Source organism: Antechinus flavipes, chromosome 3, assembly GCF_016432865.1.
Source record: "Antechinus flavipes isolate AdamAnt ecotype Samford, QLD, Australia chromosome 3, AdamAnt_v2, whole genome shotgun sequence".
Lineage (NCBI taxonomy): Eukaryota > Metazoa > Chordata > Mammalia > Dasyuromorphia > Dasyuridae > Antechinus > Antechinus flavipes.
The window spans coordinates 284,140,913-284,165,576 of record NC_067400.1 but is presented as its reverse complement, the minus strand read 5'-3'; the positions used below and the strand labels follow the sequence as shown (position 1 = coordinate 284,165,576).

The following is a 24,664-nucleotide window of genomic DNA, read 5'->3' as shown; positions in this document are numbered from 1 at the left end:
TCACTGGATAATACTGCTTGCAAATAAAGTATTGTTGACAGATTAATTTATCTAATAGTATGAGCCCAGGAGCTTCTCAATCCCTTAGGATTTCGTCCATTACTCTTTTTGGTTTGCATGCTTCACAGAGATTATTTTGGGGGGATTCCAGGAGTGGAGAACACCATAGGAATCATTTTGTGGTCTTGTTTGGAGACCAAGATACTAATGTCATCAGGAGCCAAATCAAGCTTCCTCCAGGTTGCTTATACGGTTGCCTGGGCAGTCACTAGGTGGCCCCAGAGATATGGAAGAGGGCCAGAAGTCACAGAAACAGTGAAACAAGGAACTGAAAAAAGAAATGGTGAGAGGAAAGTGCCTCTGGACTGCATGGTCAGTGCTGAGCATATTCTTGGCTGAAAAAGTCAGTTGAGGATATATGAGCCTGGTATTTGCAAATAGCAAGGGAGGAAGGGAGTTGTATGGCTTCTAAGAGGGAATCAAAACATGCAGCATTGCAGATAGGCATTCCAGCTGCCATTAAGAAATCTTGGAGCTTCCAAAGGTAGCTAAAATCATGCATTTTTATCAGAGTAAATAGTGGCAGGAGCCAACATCAAATAAGATGTGATCTGGCTATCAAGAACAATGTCCAAGAGAAGGAACAGAGAGAAAAGGCTTATTGACAGGCAGAGAGGCAGTCATGATCTGGAAGGATATCCTCAGGATCTAGGGGGATCAGGTGTAGCCTTGCTGGCCTGAAGTCAGGGTATTAGGAATAAGTGAGAGTTTTTTTTGGTGAGAGGCTCAGATCTGGCTAGCCTGAGATGAGGACAGAGAGTTAGAGCTGATAGAGCCTAGGTAAGAGGGGTATTCGGTAGTCTCATGTTGTAAAAGCTGCTAAGTATCATGTAGGAATTGCACCGGAGGGAAGTATCTAAGACCAAAGACGAGACTTTATAGTTAATTTGGGTATTTATAATAGTCAAGATGACTTATTTGTTCAATCATTCTTATCTAGAGAAAAAACTGATAAATAGACGTATATATAGAATAATTATATATGATATACACATATATGAACAAATTGTAAAATATAATTTTAAATATTGATGTTGTTTGTCCTTTGTTCTCAAAGATGACCAAGACATCAGGGAGGTGATGCCATGACATACAAGTAAATTGGATCTGGGTGAGGAAGGGCTGTACAAGGTCACCAGCTTCACTTTCTCCTCTGGAACCATTTGGATTTAGTGGTCAGATATTGATCAGAATGATTAGAGATTGCCTTGGTGCAGTGGGAGACTTTGGTCTTTTTAAGCTAGGAAAGTTTCCTTGTTCAATTTTAAATATGAAATAAGTTTAAATGATAAAATTAAAATAAAACATAATTATATATTATACACATACATATATGTACATGTGTGTGGATATATATATATATTCACATATAACTATTTATGTGTGATGATAGCCATTTCCAGGGTGGGGTTGGGGAAGGAAGAAAAAGAAAAATATTATATGATGACTTTATTATGTATTTAAAAGGTATAGCCCATAATAGATTTGCAGTTTCATGTACAATTACATTTTAATTATATTATATCATAGAAATACTTGTTTTATTCCATAAATTAAAAAAAGGTTGGATTTCCTCTACCAGGACTGCAGCTACAGTGTAAGGAAACCCTGGCTACTGAGTCAAGATAGAAGACTGTAGTAAGTTACAGTCTAAACTCCTGAGGGAGATCCTTGTTTTTCGTGAAAAAAAAAAAAAAGAACATGAAAGGCTTGTTATATTTGGAGAGTCCTAGGGGAAGAATAGCAAGGAGGGAGTTTCAGAGGTAAATGAGTGTCTCCTGTACCTCTGGAGACCATGGGAGCAGGTAATTTGGGATCTCCTTAGTGGAAAGTTTTTTCTGATATACAGTGGCAGTGGCTGCCTTCCCCCAAAGGGTTCATTATTCTTTCTTATTTTGGGGTGGCTATAAATTGGCAATGTCTTGGACTATATATACCTTAGCTTTAAAAAAAAAACAAAACCTGGATATCTGGGTGGTGGGGGATAGCAAAAAAGGCAAAGCATAAGTCAATAACTGAAGAAATAGGATGCACAAGGGAGCAAAACTGAGAATTGTCAATGCATAGAGTACCATGGGATGTAAAGTGTCACAAAAGAATGAAGTTGTAGATATTGAACTAAGCAATAGACTTCCTTTTTCTCTGGCATAAGCTTCTTAGTTTTGGGAAAGGTAAAATAAAGATGTTGCAAAGGGATCTACTCCTTGCTATAACCCCAGTGACAACAGGCCGAACAATTCTAATACTTTTTTTTCCACTTCATGGAATAAAAGGCACTATTTATGAGAGGAGCAAGGCAAGTGCTTTTTATGTGAATGATGGTGGAGTCCCCTTGGACATAGGAATCCTAAAGAGAATTAGTCACTTTTCCTAAAAGTTAGTATCAACTTTTTCCCAGGACTGGATCCAAGAAAGATCAACAGAGTGAGATTATATACTTGCTTTTATTCCTCTCAGGCAGGCAGACATGCATGGAATGGAGTGGGTTTAGGCAGCAAGATTTATAAAGACAAAAAAAATGCAATTTAGGGGTGGTGGGTAATGACATAGAGTCCTATTCAACTTTGGCCATTGGTCACCCATCTGGGTTGTTGTTAGAGATTACCTAAAATATCCACTAAGTACAGGGAATTGGGTTGGAGTGGAAAATTCCCAGGGACTCCTTAGATCATTGGGGATTAACATAAACCAATATGAGTTGGTTCTGTGGCTGCTGTCATAGCAAAGGAAGTTGGGGTTCAGCAAGTGGACATTGCAAAGAATTTCTGATATGTATAGCTTAAGAGATGCTCAGTTTGGCTCTGCTTGGCTGATTCTGATTTCTAGGTCAATGTGGCCTCCTCCAGATAGTAGGGGAGCTTGAGGAAATCAAGGTAGTTAATAAAGTCATTGATCATTCCATTTTCACAACTGTATAGTGCCAAGAGAATCCCACAGAATTCTTATCAGGAGGAATGAGGAACAAGGGGTATAGGAGGATGAGGAAATTTGATATCCTGAGGTTCAAGTCTTTTTTTCTTCCTCCCTCCCCTTTCTTTCTCTTTCTGTATTTCTCCTTTCAACCCCCATGACTGTTAAGTACAAACTATCTGAATTTGTCTTAGAAAGACTCTGAAGACTGCCTACTGTACTTCCCTCTTTTTCATTTTAAACTTAACTTGTTAAAAAAAAACAAAGATGGCTTGTAATACTTCTTCAAGAGTGGTTTTATATATATATTATACATACACACACACACACACACACACACACACACACACACACACACACTAATCAGGACTTTTCTTCCCTAGGTTCCCTTGGACATCTCTGAAACTAGGAGCAATAATCCCTAAAGTGTTTATCCTTCTGTTGGTTACAGAGGCTTATTTCACTCTAATTTACTTTCTGGGGGAACATGTTTTTTTGAGATTTCTAATTAGCTTAATCTGAGGTCCCATGATTTGATTAAGGTTTGGGGGAATTTCTTTGGGCCATCCTGATTTGTCCTGATTTCATAAATCCTTTCTCAATAATATGGTTAGAAGATGGTTGGTATCTATCCTGTGGGAATTCTCTTAAAGGCACAATGGAAAAAATACCTAAATACCTTTATGTCCTCCCTACTTGCTTCCTTGAATTTTCTTCATCTAACCTCTACCATTATGAGGGAGCTGGAACTCCTAGCTGGATCTAGGAGAGGTCTGGGATTCCTTTATGTGTTGTAGTTTTTAGAGTCTCTACTTTTGGAGGGGTCAGTGGCACTGAGATAGAGATTGTTGTCCATGGTCCTGATCACATATCCAAGAGGTCCTCCAGGAGTATAGAGTAGGAAGGAGCTAGGGCCCTTGGAAAAGGCTCTGGGGCATTCAGAGCAGGTGCCTCATAGCCTTTGATGACAACTGTCAATAGTGTTTATTTTTCAACTGGCCTCAACTAGTTTTCAAACTAGTCATTTCTTTCAATCTCTTCCTTAAATCTCTTCCTTTTTCTTGAAGCTGACTAATAAATGGAATTTTCTTTTTAAATGCTTCCTAATACCAGAGAAAAGGATTATTTTTGGCAAGGGTAATTGATCTGGATTGCTCCTTTCAGATGGACTAATTTTTGTAATTCAAAGGAACTTTCCTTCAGGAACTTCAAAGTGGGGTCTTCTCTGGTATAAAAATGCAAATGCAAAATATATTTCACAATGTGGGAACAATCTTGTCCTTGGTTGTCCCTGGGGACATCTTAGAGCTTGATCAACTCAGTATAAGAAAGAAAAATACATGAACAATACTAGATATGACACAAGACAGATTATGCAGAGAAGTTTAGGGGAAGAAGGTAGAAAGGGAGAAAGAATATCTCTTCTTTAGGATATATTCATTTAGTGAATGCCTAAATTCTGGACAAGTTCATTTAACTAATACATGTTTTAAGCTTCCCTTATTGGTCTGTGGGGGATCATCTGTAATGTCCTGGTTAGCTTTCTAGAGGGTCTTCCTCTCAGCAGAATAATCACCACAAGAATAGTTAGGAATAAAGTCCAAAGTCTTTATTATCTCCTTCTCAGTCTGTTATTATCTCCTTCACAGTCTGTCTCCTTCGTCTGACGCTGGGTTAGCTTTCTGAAGGCCCTCTGGAATGGGTCTTGGTTTCAGTGGAGGAATGCAGGAGTCAGGAGAAGCACCTGGGGCTAGTCAAGTCTTCTCTCTCAAAGTGCAGGAGGCAGGAGAGCCACCAGCAGGCTGACAAAAGATGGAATTCTCTGGGCTGAGTTTGTCCTCAATTTAAATACTCTATTACAAGTACATCATCATAGGTGTCAATCTTGTAGAATAGGTGTCAACTTGTAGAACTATACTAAGTACTAAGTACATGTAAACTAGAGAATCATTATCTTACTTCCACTTAGTTAACACCTTGTTTTAGGATTAAATCAATCATACTGAGCTAGAGAACTATTAATCACTATGCTAAACTAGATAACCATTGTTTTATCAATTCCACTGAGTTAATACCTTGTTGTAGGACTAAATCAATCATGCTTAGCCTTAAGTATATTTCTCCAGAGTTCCTGCCCTTTATAGTCATCCTAAGTGAATGATTAAAGGCAGTATTGATGTTGGATTTGTTGAGGTCATTTAATCTACTAAATGAGTACTAATAGAAGACAAGACACAATTATTAGCAAAAGGAGTCTCTTTTTTGGGAGGATCAACTCAACTGTCAGTCTTTGCTTTTGAATCCCAAATCATATCTTGTCCACCAGGATATCAGAGTGGCCACTGGTCAGTGTATAGTCACAGACTACATTTCTGGTTGGTTGGTTGTTGTCCTTTCTTGAAGAGGACAAAGATGACATCAGATGTCTGACTGTGGCTGATCAGACCAATAAGCTTGGAAAGCTCCACCATAGGTTGGGCACAAATATTCCATATGAATATTTAGAGTGGAGATGTCTCTTAATCTATATATCTCAGTTTTCTTGAGCTATTGCAATTCTGCTTCACTATAGAATACAGCATCTTCTTTGATACAGGCATGCTATGCTGTGTGGTCCTTTGTTAGCATCTCCCATTTCATGCAATTTATTGCAAAAATCTTCAGAGAGACTTTGAAAATGTCCTTGCATCACTTCTGATCATCATGTGAGCATTTTGACTTGTATGATTTCTCTGTAAAATTGTCTTTTAGGCAAAAGTACATTTGGCATTCAAACAATGTAGTCAGTCTATTGGAATTGCATTCTCTGCAGTAGAGTTTGAATGCTTGGAAATTTACCTTGAAAAACGGTCTTAGTATCTGCAATCTCATCTTACCAGGCAATCTTCAGAGTCTTTCTAAGACAATTCAGATGGTTTATACTTAATAGTCAAGGGATGGTTGAAGAGAGAAATGCACACTCACACACACACACACACACACACACACACAGAAAGAGAGAGAGAGAGAAAGAGAGAGAGAGAGAGAGAACATTAAATTTCAACAGATTGCAGCATTACTTATTGAGCCCTTGAGTTAACAAGGGTTAACTGTACAATCCAAGAGGGTTACTAATTTGCATATAGTTTGGGGTTTGTTTCTTGAGGCAGAAGCTTGAGCTATGAGACAGAAGAAGAAAAGTTTTGAAGAATGACAGTAGCATTTCCTTCTCTTACTAGATCCAATTTCAAATAAATGGCTTTGAGACATTGTCAGATCAGTCTTGGAGCAATGGACACAACTAAGTCATTTTTTAATCATCTTCCCTCCCTTGGTTTCCCTAAGATGGGTTTATTTCTCCCTACTTTAGCCCATTCCTTCTACTACTTCTTCCTTTTTTACTTTCTTCAGAACCAGAAAGTCTTCATATCACTATAGCTTGCCTTATTCCCACTACTTCTAGGTCAATTCAGTTTTTGATTACTGTTGGAATGTTTACAAACTGTTAAGTCATTAGAGATGATAGAGACAATAATTATCTAATTTAGCATGGTTCAGTATCATTGATCTGATCTTACAAGGAGATGTTTTGGGCCAGAACCTGAAACAAGGTACTAAGTAGAACTAATTGATACAATGCTTGTGTTCACACCTTTAGAGAGCTCATATATAAGCAAGAAGTATTTAAGTACTCATTGGAGTTCACAAGTATGGGAGATTCACAAAGTAAACTTTGTAACTTTGTAAATTCACACCTCCCTTGAAGCTCTTAGGGCCAGAGAGCACTCTGGGAGAAAACCCATAATCCCATTCTCTCAGAGGAGATCATATATAAGCCCAGTCAAGGGAATTCAGCTGAATTAGATTGAGAGGGGAGCACTCTGGGAGGAAACCCACAAGCCCACTCTTGGAGGCAAGTCAGATTCATTCCATTTTTGTGCTGGCTGGAGGCTGAAGAAAGCAGAGGCAAAGGACAAGCTGTAAGAGCTCTTGGAACCAAGCAGAAAGATAGGCCTCTAAGAAAAACTAACCGGGTTATATTGAAGACAATAAAAGATCAGAACTTTTAACGCCTGGCTGTGTTTTGAGGTGATTATTACTTTCAACTGCAACTAAGGCTGCCTCCAGAAAACCTGCTCCTAGAGAGAACCATTATATATTATTTTAAAAGAAGAAAATCATCACAGATTACTTCTGGTTTTCCTATCCATTATCCTCCTAATCATATGCCTTGCTCCACATCTATTCAATGTACTCTGTTGTCACTGGCAAAGATGAATTTAAGGACATCATCTTCCTTTTACTGTTTCTTCACCTCTCCCCAAATTGTCAAACTCATTCTCTCCTCATTTCCTAGAGATAGCGTGAAAAAGGAATCAGTGCATCTGGAGTCAAAAGGCCTTTGAACCTGGTGGCAAGTTAATTAACTTCTCTGGTCTCAGTTTTCTCATTCATAGAAAGAATAGCCAACTTTTTAAGTTCTGTCTGTTTCTCTGCCGATGATGATCTTCTGACCAAGTTCCTTAACTTGCTATTAAAGTTTCTAAATATTTTAAGTTGAACAACTACTCTCTCATTTTCTCACCTCACTGACTTTGCTCAGGCATTCTCTATTCCTGGAATCCCTTCTTCTAACTCTTGGATAGCTGACATCCTCCCTCCCCTTCTACCTCTTCTATGATGATTGTCTTATCCAACAATCATCCTGCTCCTGGTTGGCAATGACTTTTCCTTCTTCAGACCTTATTTCCCCTCTCTTTCAGTTATACCATATCAGTTATAGCATAGGTTTTTTCATTTTTAAAATGATGGGATTGGCCTAGATGACCACTAAAGTCTCTTCAAACTACAGATCTACAATCCCATTTCAGACTGATGTTGTTTTCATGTATTTTACCTTTTGCCTTTTTGCCCTCACTCATTTTTTTTGTCCATATTTTCCTTCCATCCCTATTTCTTAGACTCCCTGACTTCTTTCCAAGGATAGATTTTCAAGGGTACTTAACAAGTATCCTACATTTTTTCAACATTCACACACTATTATTTTTGACCGCTTGATATAACTTTGTATTTATTTCCATGTCCTTCAAACATGGGCCCTTGAGAATAACTCTGGTTCTGGAGTCAGAGGAGAATAGATAGAGAGCAGCCTATGCCATTTTCTACTTTCTAGTTTAACTCTCCAGGTCTGTTATTTCCTGATAAATAAGGGGAGGATACTCGGTGGTTTCTTAGATCTCTTAAACTTTGGAAGTAAATTATCAAAGATCTATAGAGGTTATTATACCAACTGTTAACTCTAAAAATACAAAATAGCTCACAGAGATTAAGCACCAACTATTAACTATGAAAAATAAAATTAAACAAAACAAAACACCAAAAAGAAAAGGTGGGGCTGGGTAGATAGTGGAGCATTGGAGTCAGGAGGACCTGAATTCAAATCTGGCTTCAGAAATTAACTATCTGTGTGACCCTGTGCAAATCACTTAACTCTGACTGCCTAAATATACACATATATACACACCACTCTCTCCCCAAATCCTCCCCTCCAAATTCAACCAACCAAACAAACAAACAAAAAACTAACAACTATCCAAAAATAAATACACTTAAAGAACTCCTTGGACTAAAGCTAATTTTTTGGACATCCAGAATCCTCAGTCTTAAGATCTAGATTGGAATTAGGGGCAACTTATTGTATTACACCTGAGCTGGTTGATCTGTTATAAGCTAGTCCCACCTATTTTGATCCTGAGACTTTGGAAACTTACTCATTGTCATAGTCCTGGTAGATTTTGGAACTTCTGGAATCAACCATCAGGGATCCCAATTCTGAATTTTTAAATTTGTCCAACAGAGAGAATACACAAAATAGGAGGCTAACTTGCCTAAGATTCTATGAGTTACATTTTATATAAGAATTCAAGTTTAGAGACAGGGAAGCTAAGAAAATTAAGCTGATTGACTCTCATATGTTAAAGAGAGGTACTTTCAAATAAAATATACAATCCTTTTGTGGAAGTAAGACATGCTACCTATTAGATCTGGAAGGTCTCTGGGGTCAGCACCTATTTTGTATTCTGCACATCTTGGATTAAACAATAAACAAATCCAGTCTTTTGCCATCTTGGACATTTTCTCATTAAATATTATATTTCTATAATATGTCAATGAACTTCCTCCTTCAGTAATAATAACAATAATAAGTAAAATTTATATAGGGCTTACTATGTGCCAGGCACTGTGCTAAATGCTGTATAATTATGATCTCATTTGATCCTCACCACAACTTTGAGAGGTAGATGCTTTTATTATCCCCATTTACAGATAAGGAAACTGAGGCAAATAGGTTAAGTGACTTGTCCAGGGTCATATAGCTAGTAAGTATTTGAGGCAGTACATAATATACTATAGCCTATTTACAGAAAGTTGCTTGACACAGATTAAATGACAAAAGAAATGTGAACTGCAAATTCAGAGCCATTTTCATTCTCAATATGCTTAATCTGTGGTCCTGCCTTCCAAACTCATATTGGACTGATCAGCCACAGCAGAACACACCACACAATCCCTGACTCTATGATGTCACTGGTCTTCTTCAAACAAAGGACAAACATCAAGAAGTGATGTGATAAAAAACATGCATGGTAAATACATGCGTGGTATGGGTCAGAAGTGAAATTTGAGCTCACATCTTCCTTACTTGGAATCCATTTCTTTCTCCACTTTGCTGTGCTTCTAAGTAAAATAAGAAGATTAAGTATCATTTACATAATAATAAACATTAATGTTTATAAAGTGCTTTTTCTCAACTCCTCTGTGAAAGTAGTAATACAAATAGAATACAAGCATTGTTATCCAAGTTTTATAAATGCAGTAACTGAAGCTGAGATACACAAAGTCACTCTAGCCAGGGTCAAAGATAATTTGTACCAAAGCCTTTAATCAAAGGTGGATATCCAAGTAAGCCATCAAGTGCATAGTGATACTTAACACAATCCTGTTTCCTACATGATCACCTGTAAAGAAAATATAGATATGTGCTACACATAATAGATTGAATAAAATAGAGACCGTTTTTATTTTTGCAAAGCATACCTGCTACATGTGTCTACCGACACATAAAATCCTAATCTGATTTAATAGTTATTGATTTGTTCTGTTGATGTGTCAGAAGCTTGGAATGGTGATGACAATTTTAAAGAAGAGATTTAAATTGTAAGGTCTTTGAGGATAAGGACTATTTTTGTTTTTATTTGTGCTTGAATCCTTGGTGCTTAGCAAAAGAAAGTGCTTAATAAATATTGATTGTTTGAGGGAGATTGGTTGTTGTCCTTTGTTGTTAAAGAGGACCACAATGGCTTCACTGTATTACAATAGAATTTCAGTGTATCCTATTGTGACCGATCAAACCAATACAAATAGTCCCTATGAACATTTGGGGTGGATTCTGTAATTTTTGCGCATCTTGCATTTCTTCTGAGCTAATTCAATTTTGCTTTGCTCATGGAGCATAGCACCTTCTTTAAAGAACAGGTGATGTGCTGGGTGGTCTTCTGTCAGTGTCTCCCGTATCATAAATCAATTCCAAAGTTCTTAAGAGATACCTTGAGAGTATCCTTATATCACTTCTAACTATTTTGTGAGTGCTAAATATTATTATTATTGTTTTGGAGGGAGAATAGAAACCAAAGAAAGGAGAATTCTTTTTAGTGGGTGATTTAAAGAATCACATATCTTTTCATAGAAAAATGATTGCTTTGGTGAAGAAAATTTTTTAATGTTTTTCTGCCAGATTTGCTGTTTTAAATAGAGTGAAACCATATTTGGAATATGGGCAGGTAGATAACTCAGTAGATAGAATGCTGGGCCCGGAATCAGAAATTCATCTTAAATCCAGCCTCAGACACTAACTGTGTGACCCTGAGCAAGTCACTTAAGCCTGTTTGCCTCAGTTTCCTCATCTGTAAAATGAGCTGGAGAAGGAAATGGCAAACCATTCTAATATGTTTGCTAAGAAAACCCTAAATGGGACCATAGAGAGTCAATTGAAAAATAACTGAACAGCAACCAATTTGATTTTGATTGTGAGGTAATTATTAGGTATATTTCCATATTCACATAGCACAAAGTAGTGGAGAAGTAAGGAGACAGGGCTTGAATTCAAATACTTCCCTTGCCATTGCCTCATTATGTAACTTTGAGCAAGTCATTTTGTCTTTCTGGATTTACATTTTCTTCTCTTTAACATAAAGGTTCTGGGCTAGATGACTTCTAACTTTCTATGATTCTTATTATACCCACTAATGAGCTTGAAACTTCTATTGAATCAAAGTAGTATAGAATGAGGAAGATATTCTAGAAATTGCCTGTACAACTTATTGCTTTCCCTTATGATTATTTATGATGTAAGGAGTTTGCTGATTTTCAACAGGATTGACCCAAATTGAGAAATACAGTTTCTGCTGTATTAATTCAGAGTAGAAGACTAGAAACTGGAAAATGCACATATATACATGTATATGTCTGCCTGTCTGTCTATATTGCTGTATTTTGGGGACAAACTTTCTGTCTGGGGAAAAAATGAGAAAGTGATGATTTTTGCTGTTAAGCCATTTTCAATTGTGCCTTGTTTATCTGTGACCCCATTTGAGATTTTCTTTACAAAAATATTGGTGTGGTTTGATGTTTTCTTTTCCAGCTCATTTAACAAATGAGAAAACTGAGGTAAAACAGGGTTTAGTGACTTGCCTATGGTCACACAATTAGTAAGTATCTAAGACCATATTTGAATTCAGGAAGATGAATCTTTCTGACTTCTGATTTGTCAGGGGACTACCTATAGTGATGATAAACTTCTAGAATGGCATTCTATAATCTTGTTTTTTGATGTGATCTAAAAGAATTGTCACTAAGTGGTCAAATCCTACAATTGATTCTCCCTTGCTTTGTAACTGTAAGCATGCCATTTAACTTCCCAGGACCTCAGTTTATCTTTTTGCAAAGTAAGGATGATACCATTTCTATAATACTAGGCTCAGTGGTTTGTGGGGAAAGCACTTTGTAAATAAACCTTACCATTCTATGCATTGGAAAGCACTTTGTGAACCTAGACAATTCTTGATAGCTATGATTATCATTGTTATGAATAACTCAGTGTTTACCACAGTAAGATATTCCAACTATAGCTTTCATTTTTAGGGCACTTTCCTTTAAATTGAAATAAAACCCAATTTTCTATGACTTTCCCTCATTGGACTTATTACTGTCATATAGGACTAAGCAGAAGAAGTCCAAACCCTTTTTGTACAGCAGTCTTTCAAATATTTGAAAATTATTATCATTATCTCCCTAAATAGTTTCTTCTTCAAGCTAAATATTTCTAGTTCCTTCAGTCAGGTAACATTAATTTTAGTTTCTAATCTCTTAACCACCACAGGTTCAGTGGAAATTGGAATTATAAATGATCATTTACTCCAATTCTGGATTCACTCTGTCTTGTCAATATGCTTTCTAAATTTTGATTCCTAGAAATGTACACAAGCTCAAGGCTTACCAGGGCAGAGCACAGTGAATTTGACACTTCCATTGCTCTGGGAGCTATTCCTTCAGGAATACAATCTCAGGCAATATTAGTTCTTTTGGCTGCCATACTGCTACTGACACTTTGGACTGAAGAAAGATCATATCTAAGGAGTGAAGGTGACTTTCAAAGGCTATGCCAGGGGAAGACTAATGTGATAAGGTCCTAACAATCTACAAATTTATTTTATTTCTATAAATTTATAAGCTTTGAGCTTATTTATTTATTTCTATAAATTTATAGGTGAAATTTAACTTTGGGGGTTTGACTTCTTAGCTTTCTGATTGGATATATTAAGGTAGGGTTTCTCAAGACCTCTACAGGGATGGGACTGTTCTGAGCTGATCCCATCAGTATCTTTCCCTGTTTGCCTCAGGGAACATTACAACCCTATTAGTAGTTCTGGCTTTCAAAGCCAATGCCATCTAGTTATCTGGGACTTCATCTCAAGGACCCCAAATTTGCAAACTTTGTAAAAGGAGCAAAACATTAAAAAAAAATCAGTGATATTTAATGATTCACAGAGTGATTTAACTGATCAGAATAACTTGGGTTGCTAGCTGAAGCTATGGTATTAGTTAAGAAACTACAAAAAAATCCACAAAACTTAATTCTTAAAATGAGATAGAAACTTTTTTTTGTACTTAAAAAGAGATTTGAAGTATTTCCTGGTCCTAAGGCATCTTTGAAAATACCAACAAGAAAAGTCATGTAATTTATTCATATTCCAGGAGTTTATTATGTCTTGGAGATCCTACTTTTTTTTTTTTTAATATGGTGAATGCCATTATTCTAGTCTATAGCTTTTTCAAAGGGATGTCTATGTTTATTTTCAACAGGTAATCCAAGGGACTACAATTTTATTACCTCAGTGGGACAAATGTGTAAACTTCATTGAAAGTGCCCTTCCTTATGTTGCGGGAAAAATGTTTGTGGATGTTCACTTCCAGGAAGATAAAAAGGAAATGGTAAGTCCAAGCCCTCTTGTGGAAATGTATTGAAACCCTCTTTTTTTTTTAAAGCTTCTTTTGAAATATTAAATAATATTTCTTTGGTCTAAAAATGCTGTTTATATACTTTCTCTTCAGAAGTTGGTCAGGTCAAAGAAAAAGACCTTTCTTAGGGAAATAGATTAAAGAGGGCAACCAAAGTTTAGAACAAAGAATTACTCTCAACAAAAACAATGCCTTGCCCACTCTGAAGTGATTGAGTTAGTGACTCATCAGAAGGGCAATTTTTTCCTCAATTCCCAGAAGTGAATTTGTCCTAGAAAGTTCCTTTGATTCAATTAAAAGGGAAATAAGCACTCTCTTCTCTTATTCAGTTGAGATTACTCTCTTCTATTCAGAAGATTTTTCCATACTAGTCTCTGAGAGGAGTACCATCGATTCCTCCTGGGGAATGGTTACAAAGGATTGAGATGATGATTTTGTTATTTGACATTCTTTAATACTAACCTCAAAACTGTATTTTAATATATTAGGATCTTTCTTTGTTCAAGACTGCGATGTTTACTTGTAGTCATCTTGGGGGGAAAGAAGCATGTTAGAGAAAATAGGGAATAATTCCATTTTGGACACTTCTCTCTTTTTGTAGTCCAGAAATAACATGGCTATTACATTAAGGTTAAATTAAATTAAAAATGTTTTGGGACATATTTGTGCCTAAAACTCAGAGTACAGTACTAATATGGTACCTCTTCTACTAATTTGAGATTTTTGGTCAATTTTTGTCTCCTAATTATTATGATATTTAGATCAGATGACAATTTTGATTTGAAGAAGAAACTTAACCCATATTAAAAATGCACAGAAAGCAAGCAATATAACTAGGATCAAGTTAAAATTAGATGGAATAAAAAGAAACATTAAGTCATATTTTACTGAGCCAGGCTTTGGTTACTGTGATTCCTGTGTGTGGAATTCAAGAATTAGCTAAGAAGTAGAAAAGATTTGGCTAATTCATGCTTCATCATTTGCATTTATAAATGGTAGAGTTTCAGAGCTAGAAGAAATCTTGAAATCCTTTAGTCCAATCCTCTAGTCCAATCTCCTTAATTTAGAAATGAAGATACTGGAGCCTAGAACAATAGTTGGCACAACAGACTAGGAGCTAAATTTGCTGATTCCCAGATGAGACTCCAATTGAACAGAAATGCTCTAGTGTTTAGTACAGAAACATTGTAGTATTATGGAATTATAGAACTGAGAGTTTCAAGGAAACTCAGCAACCATCTAGTCCAATTCACACACAAAAGGAAGCTCTACTACATACTTTTAAATGGTTATGCAACCATTTCTTGAAGACCTCCAAAAAAGAAAATGTCATCTACCATTTCTCAAGTTTACTTTTAGATATCTTTAATTTTTTAGGATGCCTAAGTTTACTTCTTTTAATTACCATCTTTTGCAAATCAAAACATCACTCTTGTGATGCTATTGGTGCTCTTCAAGAATGATGAACAATATTGCAACTGGATGCTCAAACTTGACCATCGAATTAAAGGAAAAAGTAATAATAATGAAGTTTTTACTAAATCTGTATGAGCCACAAATACTTGATAATTTGGGAAAGATGACATGCTCTGAAACACTACAAATTATTATAAAATTGACAAAATGTAATTTTTACTATTTTCTGGCCTTCTGTTCTCTTTATCATACTTCATAATCTATATTTAAAACCAAAGATTTTTCTTTTAGAAATAATCAACAAGGCAAGTATTTCATCTCTACTTTAGTATGTCAAAACAGTTTTTTGACAAAATGCGCATTAGTAAATAGAAAATAGTAATTAATATTATAAATGGAAATTCAATATCATAAAATTATTAAATAGAAATTAAATAATATTTAATAAATATAGTACTATTTATTTATAGTATTTTTATATTTAATAAATGTTGCATTAGTTATATCAATCATGTTTGATTCATGTTATGACCCTCTTTGGACTGGAGTGATTTGCCATTTCCTTCTCCAGTTCATTTTACAGATAAGAAAACTGAGGCAAGTGAGGTTAAGTGACTTGTCAAAGGTCACATATCTAGTAAGTATCTGAAGTCAGAATTGAAACTCAGGAAGCCCAGTCTTCCTGACTCCAGGCTCTTCCCTATATCAACTGTGCTACCTAGCTTCTCCAAAACAACAAATTTTAGGAAATAGTAAATGGAAGAATGCATTAGTGTAAAATGCTTATAGTGCTATTATCATGAATTCTGGACAGGATAATGGAATAAACTAAGGAACATTAAGAATATTAAAAAAAAAAACTTTAGCTAGAGCATCATTAAAATCCATAAGTACTAGTTCAGTGTCCATTTTGACAATTAACTATGTGACCTTTAAATTATTTATAATTCCACATGCTTCACAATACTCTATAGAATTTAAATAATTTCAAGGCATAGATAGATAGGTTGCAGTCTACCCTACCAAAAGGATTCTCTGCCCTAGGAGTCTCCTTTGAAGACAAAAATCACATTTCCTTTTTGTGTTGATGAATATTTAGCAGCAAAAAATTAAATATCAAAGGTATGAATTATTAAAAATAATTCCTTCTGTTTCTTTGCCACAAGTCAAGATTAGGCATGGTCAGGTGACAGATGCAATGTGTGATAGTGCTAGGCTTAGAATCTGAAGAACCGAATTCAAATTCTACCTCAAATACTCAAATTCCACTGTGGCCCTGGGGAAATCACACAATCTCTCTCAGATTCTGTTTCCTCTGGAAACAGATGTTTTCCATCTGGAAAATGGGGATAATATTAGCACTTCTCTGGTTCTTATAAGAGTAAATGAGATACCATGAATTCTTATATGAATGTTATATATAAAGGCTAACTATAATTATTATACAACCTAAAATAAAACTTATTCTTGTAATATCTTTACACTCTTTTTTGTCATTTTTGGGAGTAGCATAGAAGCTGCACAAATATTCATCTATTCTACATCAGGGCTTCTTAATCTTTTTTTCCACTCACTACTCTTTTTTACCTGAGAAATGGCCCTGGATATACAATATGTATACAAATTAAAAATTTGCTGTTACTAAATGATAAAGAAATTTATTTTGAAACAATTCTTTGGCACATTTAGTTTTACCATTTATTACAAATGAAAGCAAATTTGCATATTAATGAGTTGGATATCCTTGTTTATTTTTACATAAAGAATGAAATCTTGGCAAAAATTTGATATTTTTTGTTGCCAAATCTTTCACAACCCCTACATTCAGTTATACAACCCCACTGAGGTTGGAACCCATAGTTTAAGAAGCTTTGTTTTTACGTGATTGGTAGGTAGGTGACATAGTAAATAGAGTATTGGCTCTGGGATTGGGATGCTCTGAATTCAAAGTCAGCCTTAGAGACTTACTAGCTATGTAATCTATGGCAAATCACTTAATCCTGCTTGCTTCAATTTCCTCATCTGCAAAATGAACTGGAGAAGTAAATGGCAAATCACTCCAATATCTTTATCAAGAAAATCCCAAATCAGCTAATGAAGAGTCAGACACAAATGGGGAAAAAAAATATAGACCAAGAATAATATGATTTTCAGCTTCTAATATGCCAAGGCAGTAGCCTCTTAAGCTTTCTAGTTTATTACAGTCCCTACTCAGAAACTGCTAAGAGGTCTTGTTAATATTCTTTAAGAAGTAGCAATTAAGTAAGGAACTATTAACTTGGACCACACTGATTCAAAATTCATGGTGTTTTGACTAGGGCTGGATGATGTATGCCTTTGTTTTCCCCCTGAAGAAAGGCCAAGCTAAGCCAGTTAATGGTATAAGACTACAAAGCAGAGTAATTTTTTCCCCTCTTATTATGTAGTTTAGACTTTCAGTTTTACACTTTTACATATTTGCAAATAATTGATTAAAAACGAATGAAAAATGTCTTATTTATTTTTTAGAGTAGGCCAGGTAAACCCCAGCCCTTTATTCAATCAGTGGTTTTTGTTCAGCTAATTCAATTTATCATATTTCTAGAAAGTTAGAGAGCTGTTAAAAATTCCTATAATTCAGGCTCTCTACAAATTATTCCTGAATTAATCATGGCAAGTAAGAAAAACTGAAAAACAAAACAAAACAAAACAAAACCCAAAAAACATAACAACAAATTAAGATATTATTCTAATTAGAATTTTATAGCCTTGTGACAGGGTTTATGGATAAATCCTTTTCCTTTCTTGATCTGAAAGCCTCTTTTGGTGGTGGTGTTCAGTTGTGTTTGATTCTTCATGACTCCATTTGGGGTTCTTTTGGCAAAGATACTGGAGGAATTTGCCATTTCTTTCTCTGGTTTATTTTACAGATGAGAAAATTTAGGCAAACAGGATTAAGTGACTTGCTCAGAGTCATACAACTAATATCTGAAGCCAGAAAACTGAGTTTTCCTGAATTCAGGCTAGACACTCTTACAACCATGTCTCCTAGTTGTAGTAAAGTCTTAAAGAAGTTTATGATTATAGATTTAGAATTAGAAAGTCCATTAGAGACCATGAAATCCAAACCTTTTATTTTATAGAGGAGGAAAGGAAGGGTGAGAGATGGGGAAGCTAGATGGCATCATAGTACATAGAGTGCTGAACTTGGATTCAGAAGAACCTGAATTCAAATGTGTTTTCAGACACTAGTTTCCTCATCTGTAAAATGGGTTTGCCATTTGCCAAGAAAGCTACAAAATGGGTTATGAAAAGTTGGAAACAACTGGAAAACTTCTGAGAGTGTTAAAGTGATTTGTTTGGAGTCACAGTGCAAGTAAGTATCTGATGTAGCATTTGAACTCAGGACTTCCTAACTCCAAATCAGGCAGTTTCATTGTGCCACTTAGCTTCTCTTTTTTCCCTCTCACTTTGCAGATACCTTTTTTCAAATGTTGTAACATATGCAAAGCACTATATAAATAGCAGGGTAGTACAGTGAATATAGCACTCATCCTAGAGTCAGAAGGACCTGAATTCAAATTTAACCTTAGATACTTACTAGCTTTGTGAACCTAATCAAGTCACTTAATTCCAATTAACTCTAAAAAATCCCCAAGCCACACTATGTAAATAAATCCTTGCTATTATTATTACTATTTATGTTAGGCTGACACAATATATGAATTTTAAAAGTAATCTTTGCATAAGTGTTCACTGGAGGAGTCCTCTGCCTTCACAATCTGCTGTTGTCATTGTCCAAGAACAAAAAAGTGGAAGAAGCTTGCTTTTAGTTAATAGAAGCAAGAGCATAGTTTCCTCTTAATGTGGGGCTGTTTAGCATCACTTTGGCTTCTAACTGAAATGGGGAATATTTAACCTCCCTCTTCCCAGAAAGTCAGCTTCAGTTGCTTATTAGAGTTTTCCAGCCTGCTCTGCCCAGATGACAGGATCATACATTTGGAGCTGGAAAGTATCAAAGAGGTCATTTAGACCAAACCTTCATTTTTCATGTCACAGGATTGTTCAAAGAATTTGTAGAGATTCCTTCCTTATTTCTGGCCACCATATATGTCTGGTAACTTAGTGCTGTAGGGGCTCAGAGCTTTGTGTTTATGAAGCAATACGCTCTTGGCTACACTCATCTAGAAGAATCAATGGACCTTGAGAAGGAAATAACTCTTCATTTCTTCCTATTTACGACTACCCTTCTGATAGCATAATCTCCAGATTTGCAGTGAGAGGTAAAGGAGGGCTGGCTGTTTTCCACACAGCCAGCATTAAGACCACTCCCACGTTGTAATTTGTTGTTTTTTTATCCAATTAGTTGGTTCTGCCTCTTTGGGACTCCATTTGGGATTTTCTTGGCAAAGATACTGGAGTGATTTATTGTTTCTTTCCCCAGCTCATATTACAGATGAGGAAATGGAGGCAAACAGGGTTAAGTGGCTTGCCCAGGGTCACTCAGATTTGAAGTTCTTCCGGGCTCCTAGCTCAATTCTCTATATACTGTACATATAACTGCTCCATATTGCAATTAGGGGAAGGGAATTCAACTAGTGGATTTTTGGCCCCTGATTGATTTTTCTATCTTGGGTTGCCCTTTTAAAGTAAGTGAATGATTATCAGGCTATGGGATAAGCTTTTGAGTCTGATAGGTCCAATAAACCCCAGATCCTTTGGTTAGAACTTATAGATAACCAAGAGGAGAGTCAGAAGAATAATTTGAGTTGTATAGGAGCAGCTGACCAATGACAAAGGAACAAGGTTAACCCTTTGCCTTGCCAGGAAGTACCTAATCTAAGGAGCACAGTGCAGAGCCTAGGTGAAAAGTGAAATGCCTAATTAATAATTCCATAAACTGTTTCATATTTAAATGGTCTTCTTATCCAGGCAGAACAAATTTAGTAGTATACTTTATATCCCTGAAACATATAAGCACTTTATAAATGTTTATTGATTGATTTAGTTTAAGTCTTACTGTCAGTTCATATTGTTTGTGTTTAAACATTACTTTGTTAGTGGGAAATAAATACCTGTCCCATACCTGCTTCATATTGTATACTTATACCCACTAACCTACTCATCCCTTTTGGGGAGACTCAAGACGTGAACATTTAAGCTTTACATAATTTTTCTCTTGAGCACTGAATTGGAAGATATAATAAGCCAATAAGTGCAAGACCCTCTTATTAAAATTCAGGTTCCCCCAGGATTAATACTAATATGACTGTATGTGTGTGGGCACAGAGCAGAGAAGTCACCTTAGTGGAGAAAAAATAGATACAAGTGCTCTCAGGCCCAGCAGAAATTATTGAATTAGCTGAATTAGCAGAAATTAGAAATTAGCTAAGATTGAGAAATTGATGTCCATATAAGTAAGTTGCCAAAGGGCATACTCACAGAAAGTATTGAAATGGATACATGGCATTATCATTATGTTTGTTTATATAGATGTTTATTATATAGCTTGAGGTGGGGGTGGGAGGATATTGGTGACATAATTTATCATCTCATATCAGCTTTAAAAAAAGGTTTCTTTTTTTCCTTTCCTTCATATAATGATGTTTGGGATAACCTATAACTAATAAATACATGGGAAATAATAGAATATCACTTCTGATAAATTCAAAAATTAGAGGTAAATAAAGAAGTCATATAGAACAACCAGCTGACCCCTCAAGAGAAATAAAGTAAAAACAATGCTTCAATTTGTATTAAGATACCATTAGTTCTTTCTCAGAATGGATAACGTTTTACATTATAAGTCCTTCAAAGTTGTCTTAGATTATCATATTGCTGAGAATAACTAAATCATTCATAGCTGAATATTTTACAATATTGCTGTTTCTTTGTACACAGTATATTTTACTTGATATCAGCTCATGCAAGTCTTGCTAGGTTTTTCTGAGATAATCCTGCTCACGTGATGATTTAAAAGATGATTTTTTTCCATTTCATTAAAAATTGCACTAACCCATATGTCTATGGCTTTAAAGAAATCAGAGGTCCAATGAGCAAGAATTAAGCAGTGAGTCTGAAATCCTACTACAGAGATTGATCTATGCTTTTCTTTTCATTTGTTTGTTTTTATTAATGTGAATAGAGAATCTGTAAATATAATGACTATATACTGATATCTCTTTCCCTATGGACTTAGAGAAAACTGAAAGAGAACTAAGGAAATTTAAGAGTAGGAGGAGGATGTTGTTATTCATTTCAGTCACATCTGACTCTTCATGATCCCATTTGAGGTCTTCTTGGCAAAGATACTGAAGTGGTTTGCCATTTCCTTCTCCAGCTCATTTTACAGATGAGGAAGCTGAGGCAAATAGGGTTAATCGACTTGTCTAGAATCACACAGCTAAGTAAATATCTGAGGTCAGATTTGAACTTAGAAAAAAGAATCTTTCTGACTCCAGGCTCTATCTACTATGCCATCTAGCTGCCCTAATTCTAATTATACTATTAGTAAAAGAATAGCATTTTGGGGAAAATACATTGATGATTTCATAAAAATGGGAAAATTTATTTAAATTAAAATTTCTTTTTTTTAATAAATATATTTTAATATCGTAATTTTGGTTTTCTTTTAAAAATTATTTAGTATTTAATTTCCCCCAAATTACATGTAAAATAATTTTTAATATTCATTTTAATTTTTAATACTCATTTAAAAATTTTTGAGTTCCAAATTCTTTCCATCCCTCCCTCCCCCTCTCATTGAGAAGGCAATAAATTAGATATGTTATATCTCTATATAAAATATGCAAAACATACTTTCATATTAATCACTTTGTGAAGGAAAACATAGACCCTTCTTCCCAAAAAAAAACCCCTCAAGAAAAATGAAAGTTTAAAAAAATTGCTTCAATTTGTATTCAGATACCATTAGTTCTTTCTCTGAGGATGGATGGCATTTTTCATCATAAGTCCTTCAAAACTGTCCTAGATCCAATATTGCTGTTACTTTATACACAGTATATTTTACTTGGTATCAGCTCATGGAAGTCTTTTCAAGTTTTTCTGAGAGAATCCTCCTCATTTATAATCCAACAATATTATATCATACTCACAAAACACAATTTGTTTAGACATTCCTCAATTGATAGGCATCCTCCAAATTTCTAATTCCCTGCCACCAGAAAAGAGCTTCAATAAATATTTTTGTAGCTACAGGCTTTTTTCTCTTTTACAAAAATCTTTTTGGATACAGACCTAATAGTGGCACTCCTAGATTTTGATCTATACCTTTTGGGGTATACATAGTATCATACCTCTTTGGGCATTGTTCTAAATTGCTCTACAAAGTAGCTGAATCAGTTCATAACGCCATCAACAATGCATTAATGTCTCATTTCTCCCACATCTCCTCCAGCATCTGTCATTCTCTTTTTCTCTTCTATTAGCCAATCTAAGAGATGTGAGATAATACTTCAGAATTATTTCAATTTGCATTCTTCCAATCAATAGTGATTTAAAGCATCTTCTCATATGGCCACAGTTTGATGACTTATTTCTTGATCATTTCGTATTTCTTGATCATTTATCAGTTGGGGAATGGCTCCTATTTTTATAGATTTGAGAAATGAATCTATATAGATTTGAGAAATAAATACTTTATCAAAGAAATTTGCTTCAATTTTTTATAGTTGTGATTACTAAATGTATTTCCTTTCATCATATTCCCTTCCTCTTATTCTATTCTCTTTCTCCTTTCACTTTGTTCCTCCTCAGAATTGTTTTGCTTCTGAGCAAATCTCCTCAAATCTGTGCTTCCTATTATCATTCTCCTTCCCTTCTCTTATCTCCTTCCTTTCCTACTTTCCTATAAGATAAGACAGATTTGTATACCCAACTGAGTGTGTAGGTTATTCCCATTTTGATGGAAATTCTGATAAGTGAGGTTCACTCACTCTCTCTTGCCTCCACTCTCTTCCCCATTCACTATAAAACTTTTTTCTTGCCTCTTTTATGTGAGATAATTTACCATTCTACCTCTCCCTTTCCCTTACTCCCAGTGCATTCTTCTTTTCTCACACTTTAATTTTATCTAACTGCCCTCATCCTCCACTGCTGCCATGATCTCTAACTTGTTGCTCTCACTACTGCCACTAATCCTTCTGCTTCTCATTCTGCTCAGCATATTGGTACTCTATGCTCCTTCCAGTTCTACTGGTTTGTGAGCAGGGAGAGTATATGATACAGCCACATCATCTTACAGGAACTGCCAAGTGACCTGCCTTGCCACTATACACAACCTCAGCATCATGGATTCCAACCTGACAGGCCTGTTCATTGCTGCCTTTGCTGGGGAGGAGATGCCCATGGTTTAGGACAATAGTAGCTCCAGTGTGGCCATAAGCTCTTGTGGGCTAGTGCTCCTTCTTACCCTGGGACTATTACCCAGGGTATTACTCAGATCCAATCTGAGAATGGGGAAAGCAATAGAGTCCTGCCCCAAGTGCCAGCAAAGCAACTCCTGTAATCTCCTTCTGATCAGTTATTTAAATCCCCTTACTGTATATATAGTCTGAGGGCCATGGAAGTGGCTATAGCTACTGCTGATTCAGTAGCTCCCAAGGTTTGCTCATGATTTCCTGGGGCCTGGTCTCCACTGGCACAGCCTGTGTTCAGCTATGTTCCAGTCTCACCCAAATGTGACAAACCTTTCATGCTGACCTTCTAAAGTTGTCTTTGACTGGAAAATTATTTCACCCTATTTTTTTTGTGGATTCTGTCACTTCAGGAATTGTTTTATATTATTTAAAGGTGTTTGGCTAAATAAGACACAAAATTGCTAAAGGGAGAGCCATGATGGTAGATAAAAGATAGCAACTGGCCTTTAGCAATTTTGTGTCTTTAAAAATATACATACAGACTCATGCTCCTTTCAAAGAAATCTCAATTTAGGGGTAAATTTTCTGCTTGGGAGGGACCTACACTTAGATCAATACAATAAATTTCATATTTTGTCCTCATTAGTGGCAGGAAAGTAAATTGATATATTTTAGAAGGATTTTCAAAGAAGTTGAAATTAAAAACCTTTGGGAAAAGGTTTTTAACTTTAACCAAAAATTCAATTAACCACAATATTCATTCTTTAAACATTTTGTCAATTGTGGTTTCACTATACTAAATGATTCATCAACTTGTTCCACTTAGTATTATAACTCTCCCCCCTCCTCCCCCATACTTGCCATCCATCATGGGCTCCTTTTTAAAATACCTATAATTTCTGTGAGTTTCTTCATTTGGTAGCATTTACATAACAGTATTTTAGATAACTTTAAGATTTCTAAAAGCTTTATCTTATTTTTTCTTCACACAGCTTTGGGAGGCAGGTGCTAGTATTGTTCCTATTTTACAAAGGAGAAAACTGAGGCAGGAAGTAATTAAGTGGCTTGGACAGGATCACACATCTAGTAAATTGAACTCAGTTTATCATGTCTCTAGGTCTCATATTTTATCCTGTGGGCTATAGCTGCCTTCAGTTTTTTGTATACTTGCTAAAGAATTTTATATGATAAATATAGTATTAGAGCATCTTAAAGTGAGAGAGACTCTTAAGATAACCTAGTTTCCCAATTCCTTAAACTGTGGTTTGCCACCCCATGTTAGCTGTCAAAATTGAATATGGGGGTCATGAAATAATGATTTACTATCAGTAAATGTTTGATTTGTTTATCTAATTTATATATTT

The 24,664-nt window shown here is 35.5% G+C and overlaps 1 protein-coding gene across 1 annotated transcript in view; it reads left to right on the top strand.

The window, feature by feature from the left end:
- The window catches only part of PHEX (phosphate regulating endopeptidase X-linked), a 264,136-nt gene that overhangs the window by 112,542 nt on the left and 126,930 nt on the right, over nt 1-24,664 (top strand). Inside the window, exon 11 of the mRNA XM_051985113.1 lies at nt 13,372-13,500. Within this exon, the coding sequence (XP_051841073.1) occupies nt 13,372-13,500 (129 nt within the window). The remainder of the gene's footprint in view (nt 1-13,371; nt 13,501-24,664) is intronic.